General features: G+C 39.9%; 1 protein-coding gene across 3 annotated transcripts in view; it reads right to left on the bottom strand.

Annotated features, from left to right (window-relative positions):
• The window catches only part of LOC106947915 (NACHT, LRR and PYD domains-containing protein 12-like), an 82,244-nt gene that overhangs the window by 68,009 nt on the left and 5,525 nt on the right, over positions 1-8,710 (bottom strand). For 2 of the 3 annotated variants that reach the window (XM_015033232.1, XM_015033233.1), the window contains exons 3-5: positions 7,785-7,895; positions 4,009-4,184; positions 414-2,190 (exon numbers count right to left, since the gene is read on the bottom strand). In XM_015033232.1, coding sequence (XP_014888718.1) covers positions 414-2,190; positions 4,009-4,184; positions 7,785-7,895 — 2,064 coding nt within the window. The remainder of the gene's footprint in view (positions 1-413; positions 2,191-4,008; positions 4,185-7,784; positions 7,896-8,710) is intronic. The other variant, XM_015033235.1, reaches the window with a different exon arrangement.

The raw sequence follows: 8,710 nt of genomic DNA, 5'->3' as shown, positions 1-8,710 counted from the left end.
TCATCCAGACGGCTTCCCGCGCCCCCCCGTAATGACATGGCGCCCCCCCTAGGGGGCGCGCCCCACAGTTTGGGAACCTCTGCCTTAAGTGGTCAACTCTGTTATTCCTATATCGATTTGATACAGTAGGGGCTTCCACACTTCCCATATTTGTGCAGTATGGGAACATAGTGGAAACACTGGTGAACCGGGCCGGGTGCAATGGAGTCTACGAAAAAGGAGTGAGCATCTGTTTTGAGTACTTTCTTGCCTACTGGGAGTCATTAATAACTAAATTTTCAAATTATGCTGTGCTATAGTGGGGTAGATGTGATTCACAGCCTGGAGCTTGATATTTATGATTTATAACAAATTTTAAAAAACTGATCTTCTAACCTCCAACAGATTTAGTAGATGGATAAATATGGACTCACCGAGCCTTTCTGCAGTTCCTTACAGCTGGGATCAGTCTCAGACGCCCCTCGTTTGATGTACTGTACTTTTTCAGGTCCAACTCATCCATAATCTCCTCTGACATCTGTAGCATGTAGGCGAGAGCTGAACACTGGATCTCTGAGAGCTTCTTCTCTGATTTCTTCTTGGATTTGAGAAACTTTTGGATCTCCTGATAAACTGAGAGATCATTTATCTCCACCAGGCAGTGGAAGATGTTGATGCTTCTGTCAGGAGAGATTCTATCAGTGTTCATCTCCTTCAGATTTTTTATGATTTTCTGACGAGTTGTTGGACCAGTCTTTCTCTGACCCACCAGGGATCCTAGAAGGTTCTGGTTGGACTCCACAGTGAGGCCATGAAGGAAGCGAACAAACAGGTCCAGGTGGCCATTTTTACTGCTGAGGGATTTCACCATGATTTGGTTCAGGAAGTCATCCAGAGATTTGGATTTGTTTTTTCCCAGAAAGCTTCTTAGCAACTCAGTGTTCCTTTGGGTGTAACAGTAAACTGCAGCCAGAAACTCCTGGATGCTCAGGTGAACAAAGCAGTAAACTGGTTTCTGGAAGATCAGATTCTCTCTTTTGAAGATCTCTGTACAAACTCCTGAGTACACTGAGGCCTCTGTGACATCCAGACCACACTGCTCCAGGTCTTCTTGGTAGAACATGATGTTTCCTTTCTCCAGATGTTCAAACGCCAGCCTCCCCAGCTTCAGAAGAACTTCCTTATCAGCCTTCGTCAGTTCCTGTGAGGTCCTTGCATGTCCTCCATGGTACTTGTTCTTCTTCCTCTTTGTCTGGACCAGCAGGAAGTGTGAGTACATGTCAGTCATGGTCTTGGGCAGCTCTCCTCTCTGCTCTGAGGTCAACATGTTCTCCAGAACCGTAGCAGTGATCCAGCAGAAGACTGGGATTCCACACATGATGTGGAGGCTCCTGCAGGTCTGGATGTGGGAGATGATTCTGCTGGACAGCTTTTCATCACTGAACCTCCTCCTGAAGTACTCCTCCTTCTGGGCGTCGGTGAAGCCTCGTACTTCTGTTGCCCTGGAAACACATGAAGGAGGGATCTGATTGGCCGCTGCAGGTCTGGTAGTTATCCAGATGAGAGCCGAGGGAAGCAGGTTCCCCCTGATGAGGTTTGTCAGCAGAACGTTGACTGATGACTTCTGTGTGACGTCAGAAACCAGCTGACTGCTGCTGAAGTCCAGTGAAAGTCTGCTTTCATCCAGGCCATCAAAGATGAAGAGCAGTTTGCAGACAGCCAGCTGCTCTGCTGGGAGCTTCTGGAGTGTTGGATGGAAAACATGGAGCAGCGAGAGAAGACTGTGCTGCTGATCTCTGATCAGGTTCAGCTCCCTGAACGACAGCAGAACCACCACACTGACATCCTGGTTCTCCAAGCCCTCGGCCCAGTCCAGAGTGAACTTCTGCACTGAGAAGGTTTTTCCAACACCAGCGACGCCGTTGGTCAGAACCACTCTGATGGCTCCATGTTGGTCAGGGAAGGATTTAAAGATGTCATGGCACCTGATTGGAGAGTCATGGAGGTTCTGGATCTTGGAAGCTCTCTCCAGCTGCTTCACCTCATGTTGGGTATTAACCTCTTCACTCCATCCCTCTGTGATGTAGAGATCAGTGTAGATCCTGTTGAGGAGGGTTCTACTTCCTGTTTCATCACTTCCTTCAGTCACACATTCACATCTCCTCCTCAGACTGATCTTATGTTCCTCTAGAACCTGCTGCAGACCAACATCTGCTGAAACACACAAAAACATAAAAACAGTCACCTTGTTTTCAGAAAAAGTAAATCTGTTTTCAGTCATCATTTACTCTTCTTATATTTATGCAACTCTGTCGCACTCTGTGCCATATCACCTGATTCTTCCTGCCCACATCAGTTCCAGTCCTTAAGGCCTGGTGTCAAAAACTTTTACACATGTCCCTGAATCAACAATTGTCTCTTCAGTATCAGCAGTAGTAATAGTTGAATGAGACTGAAGTAGAGACACATTTAGAAGTTGCAGGATACTGGTCCTTGAGGATTAGAAGTGATTACCCCTGCTGTACAGATATCCACACTTAAGGTCAGTGTGTTTTCTCATGAATTCCCCCCCAATAGGCTAGAGCATTGGCCAAAGGGCCAGCTGCTGCTCCACTGATAAACTTATTCAAGAGGTAGAGATGTTTAAAATGCAGTACTTTGTGACCAAGATTTATCCTGCTCATAAAGGAAGTTTAGACAACTGCATTCTTTAATATCTTTGAAATACTGACAAAAGCTATGTTTAATAGAAATTATTAATATTAATCAAATTGCATTTCATTTTATGATGAAAACTTGTCAAGGCTTAGAAATCACAGTTTTAGAGCCGAGTGGTAACCTTAACCTTTAAGACCACATTATACTTTTCCTTGAAAATGCTAATTGACCATATATTGCATGATTTTGGGTTTTTAATATTTCCACAGTAAATTGTTGTTGTTTTTTTTATTTTACAGAAGCAATATCTTGGCGAATGTGAGACTGAATGGTCATTTGTGTAAATAAGTACAATTAAAAGTGTGACTTTGAGCCAGAATCAGACACATCTGCTGACGAGGTTGATGGTAAAGTTTGACAGCTCTTCAGACTGGAGCTGTGACGTGTAGGTGCAAAAAAAGAACAAATATGACCTTTTAAGAAACTTTCACAAATTAAATAAAGGTTTTATGGTTCACAAAGTAGGCTTTAAATGGCATGCTAATAATGAATAATAATTTAGTCCAGGTTTGAAGCACTGAATTTTTGTAGGTTTTTAAACTAGAGCAGAAGTGAGAGCATTGCCCAACACAAATAATGACCTGGCCAGAACACGGCCCGCTAAAAAAGGCACTCTGCTTACCATAATTACAAAGCAATTATAGAATAGCTTTGTCATGTTGACCTTAAATTTATTCAGCTTTGATGAGTCAAAGTATAGTCTATAAAATGTTTGAGGAAAAATACAACAGAACACCTCTCTCTGCCCCTAGGGCAATGAGATACTTATAGTTGGATGGATAGTCAGCTTTGAAAGCCATGTAACCTTTGAGGGCGTCCAGCCAACATTTGTAACAAGATTTGCATCAGCATTTGCCACTTTCTACTTATTCAACACCCAAAATCGAGATGAGACAGTCACGACACATTTTACAATGTGTAAAATACAATAAGATTTAAGAGCTATAAAGCATATAATAATTAACAGTAAATTTATTGACTTCTTATCCTTGTATATTAAAAAATGGTATAATTTTTCCATATCAGGTAAGATATGGAAAGATATGTCTGATTGACATAACCATATTTCTTTTTTTTTTGTTTTTTTTTTGTCCTAGTGGCCTTTATTTGATAGTTAATTTACAGGAAAGTGGGTAATGAGAGAAGGGGGAAGACATGCAGCAAAGGTCGCCAAGGCAGGGAATTGAACCTGCGACAGCTGCGTCAAGGACTAAGGCCTCCATATGTGGGTTGTGCTGAACCCCTGCACCACCACAGCACACCGACATAACCATATTTCTGAATTAAAACAGAAGGACAGAAATATCTCACCTTGTAAAAATGTGGTTCTGGGTCGTTTTCCACACTGGACACAGGAGGAGGGTCCTGATACAGCAAACTGGTTCCAGTGTCCACAGTTGTTTTTGACAAGATCTTTTGTGACCTCCTGAAACAAACTAAAACACGAAAGTGCCTTTTTATCACAGACACCAGTTCTCTTCCTACATCTGTGAAGAAATTTTATGATCAACAATACTTGGAATGGGTTGATCTGATCAACACAATCAGATTACATGTAAAATAACTCCTACTGGATGATGATGAGAAACTCCTCCACTAGAGGCAATCTAAAGAATCAAATTCACAAAAAGAACCCACATTTTATTGTTCCTTATAATTCCCTAAACGGTTTTAACATTGAGTGGAAGTATTAAGGTACACCCACCAATGCCTCTTAATTACCACAGGAAGGAGTCACAGACCCATAATCCCGATAAAATTTAATCCAAATCTAGATTTCTGAAAATTGTTGCTTCCAACCATTCAACTCTTCTTGACACAGAGTTTCTGAGTGAAAGGTTGAAATAGCTAGAGGTCGTTAGAATCTCTAGAATGTTAATAACAGTTTTATTTTTTGTTTGTTGTTTTTAAGATCATAGGTGTATGTTTAAGTACTGTCAACAATGTCCTCCAGTAATAATTACCCAGTAATATTTACAGATTTCCTATCCACATAACATTCTTTTATACAAAAACACCGTGGGCTGCTGGTGAACTGTCCTAGCGCCCCGACCATAGGACTTAGCAGATTTTCTGGAGGAAACCCTGTGCCTGTCTTTCATAGTGGGCCAGAGCATTAGTGGGCTGGTAGCTTGGCCTGTGGAGGAGGAGCTGTGTTTGCTTTGTGATCGCCCAAGATGTTCTGCAGTGCAACAATGCCTCAAATGTCTCCTCTACCTTTAGTTTATCTTTAGCTGAATATGAAGGTTACTTCTTCCAATTTGGAAATATCTGCTTCTATCCAAAAAATGAACCCATTGTTGGGCGGTTGTACCATCTATTTTTTTGCAACTGTAGTTTTCCAGCCACTACTAGTTTATCCCAAAGGTATCCATCTGTTGATTGCATTTTATGGATTTTAAAACCCAGAAACATGGTTTTGAAATTTGACTGAAAATAGACGTGAAAGATATGGTTAACCTCATAGTTTGTATCATTCCAATATTTTCTGAGAATATGACATTCCCAGAAAATATGGTAATTATGTGCATTCTGACATCCACAATTTCTCCAGCATCTGCTATGGGCACTTTGATGTGGAGTGATGAAATAGCATTATGAATTTTTCCAAATTATTTCCAAATATAAGATTCTGTGGACCTCCTTTGTGATGTACATATTTGTTCCCATTTTTCTAAGTTATAACAAGACTTTCTTCCTTTTCCTATTTATCTGTCATATATATTGTGACGAATAGGTATTAAAGTTTGATAATTTTCTAAATTATTTTTCCTGAGAGTTTTGATTTATAAGATCTTAGTTTAATCAGTGGATTATATTGGTTGTGTTTTGTTTCACTTCACGGATACAATAATTTCTTATTTGTAGTCAAAATAAACATTAAAAAAAAACTTTTTTCTAAACTATACCTTTTTTGTAATGTATTGAAGTTTTCCATTTTATTATCTTTTACATTTTGGAAAATGCAGAAAGCTTCTGTGGTATGGTTTCGTCATAACCAGCTTAGTACCTTGATTTCTTTATAGGGTTTGTTTTTACAGCTTCTTTCCATGCTGTTAGAATAGACTTAACAATAATTTTCCAGGTCCACAATAACATCTCATTATTCCCTGTAATGGAATGTTTGTAAACATACTGCATTTAATCTCCTTCTGCTTTGCAACGTACTCTGGATCACACCACAGAACTTGTGCTGCTTTAAAGTCATTTTCCGTTTCAGGTTTTAGGGTTAGGCGGCCAAAGCGCAGAGGTCAGAGGTATGATTGGTGCACGCTCCCAGCTTCATGCCTGCTCAATGCATCCATTACAAACCCGTCTGTCAGGATTACAATTCTGCTCTGCCAGTAAAATGCTCAGCACAGCAAAGACAATTGCAGTTGCCGTATGTAAAAAAAAAAAATAAAAGAGATGTGAATGTGCGCGGGGGGTTGTAAATCTGTACGGTTCCGCAAGAACTAGGCTTCAATCAATCTGGGTTTTGCTGCTCCTGTTGGTTTCGGGTTATATGCCAGTGGTGCCCAAGGTCGGTCCTGGAGGCATCCTGCATATTTTAGTTTTCTCCCTGGTGGTAGTAACAACGTCCTCAGCAAGTCAATGTTCCTCTTAGGCCTCTAATGAGCCATAATTTGATGCAGGTGTGTAAAACCAGGGAGGGAACTAAAACATGCAGGATGCCTGCCCTCGAGGACCCACCTTGGGGACCCCTGATCTATGTGTTATTTGTATGCCGAGTTCACAGGAGTCAGGAATGTCCAGTTTCTCTGCGTTTTTCAGCATATTCATTCATCGATTTGCCTAATTCCTCATTCTCCGGTACATTAAAAGTCTGTATATTCTTCCTTGCTTCTTGGTCGACCAGTTTGTCTTTGTTTTGAATTTGGGTTTTTAGCATGTTTCTCACAATTATCTTGATCATGTATAGCTTAGTTTCCGCTGCAAATTCCCCCTTTGATTTTTTTAATCCTTTGGTTTGCTTTGTTAATATCTTCATGTCTGGAGAATATTTCTTGCTTCTCTCTCGTGTTTCCATCTTGTCCTGCATTTGCCATGTTGCTGTAAGGTCAGTGAGCGACTTCAATATCTTGCAGGAAAGGTTTTAAAATCTTGACGTAGGAGCACTTATCCTGTGCTTCCTAACTGGACCTGACAGATTTCAGTGATTGTTTAATTTGACCCTCAGGGTAGGAGGGAATGCATGGAGTTTATTGCCCAGTTCAGAGATGAGACTCAGATGGAAATCTTTTATATTGATTTATTTAGTTAACTCCATGTTGCCCTATGTGCAAGTCCAAAATGTCTGCGCATCTGCGCCATGTGTTCTGTTTGATTTGTAATCCATTAAAGTGACAGCTGGGCTTCAGACTTTTCCATACCATTTAAAAAACGCTCAAAGACTGAAAATGTTCCGTTACCGACCCCGGCTCAGATGAAATTTTTTTGTTCATTCAGTTATTGGGAAAGGTGAGGTCATTTTTTTCCGGTCTCTGAGAAGATAACATTGGCAGCTTCAGAAGGAATTTGTTTTTGATGGCCATCACCAGCTACTTTTGATGTGGCAATCTGCTCAAGGCAAACACATCCTGAGCACAAAATGGCAGCCAGACTGACCAAGGCCGGGCTCTGCAGTGCAAAAAGTCCTTATGAAAATAGCTGGTAGCTCAGTCAGTCCTGAGACTAAAGAGATGAAATTCAATATTAACAATTTAAGATTGATTTTCTTAGCACATGCCCATCTGCATTTCTAATAGGGGACATATTACATTTGCTCAATTTCTCCAATAACATAGCTGGTGTTTGGATGGTGAATAAAATGTTAAATGACTGAGATAACTTCATAAATACCAGAAGTGAAAGACAAATATCAAATGTTCGTGTAATAACTTATGCTTGGGGGAAAACAAGTTTGGATTTTTGACCAACCAAGTTAGAAGAGAGAAAATTGAAAATTCCAAGGTCCTAAAAATAATTAAGTAAAACAAAAGAAGAAACAAGACAAAAGTGAAGTTTGTAAGAAATGAAATGCATAGAAATGACTTGATGAACAGCAAAATCAATGAAGATCAGGGGAATAAATCAGGTGCTCTTACTTTTGTTCTGATGGTTCCTGGTCGGTACTTAAGTCTGGAGGAGCATCTTTGGATAAGTCACTCTTCATAGAAAGACGGCTGGATCCTTGGGAAAGTCTGTGGTTATGAATACTGGAACAAAAATAGACTGCTATTTAGATACATTTGAAACCAGATAATTATATACACTGAATTAAAATAAACAAATATTTTCTCACTGTCTGAAGTTAAATTGGACCAAGTTTTTTTTGTTTTATATTTAACAAAACTATTTCTTTTTTTAACTTTACTGATCAAAGTTTTATATTACTGTGAAAAACACAACATAGAAGTTAGTAGAACAGCAAACACATGGGTCACTGAGAGAGGGAGACAGTGATGCATCAAAAAAAGTAAAACCCTGAAATGCAACAGGTTACAATAAACCTTGATAAAATGCTAAGATGCTGAAGGAGATGGGGCATTGGCTCAAACACACTTGCTTTCAGTACGAGGACCCCCGATGTTGGTCTATCAGTACAAATTAGGACTGGAAGGCGTCCCTTGGGACCATCCTTCTAACATGGATTAATGAACTCAGTTATCAGGAAGGTAAAAGGTGGCAATGACCTACTTGACTCACAATCAGTTCTGCCATTCTTCCCAACACCAAACTACATTTACCACAAAGAATATTAAATGAAGACAGAATTAAAAAACAAGGAAATTACTTCATATTGTTATGATATGGGGTTGTTTGAGGTTTGTTTGGGGTTTTAAGTTCTGGGAGCCTGGAAATGAAAACTAAGCATTTCCATTTCATATATTTCTTTTATGTGGCTGATCAATGTTTCAGTGCTGGTGGGTCCCCATTAAGCCATTTCCTTGTTATTGATTATTTTTCTCTATCAGTAGTATTAAATAGATACCCATCCAGAAACTTGAGTTCATTTGGTAAATCACACAAA

The sequence above is a fragment of the Poecilia latipinna genome, unplaced genomic scaffold (genome assembly GCF_001443285.1).
Source record: "Poecilia latipinna isolate Pla-1442-1.1 unplaced genomic scaffold, P_latipinna-1.0 Scaffold261, whole genome shotgun sequence".
NCBI classification, from domain to species: domain Eukaryota; kingdom Metazoa; phylum Chordata; class Actinopteri; order Cyprinodontiformes; family Poeciliidae; genus Poecilia; species Poecilia latipinna.
The sequence above is the reverse complement of the archived record's forward strand: the minus strand, read 5'-3'. Positions and strand labels throughout refer to the sequence as shown.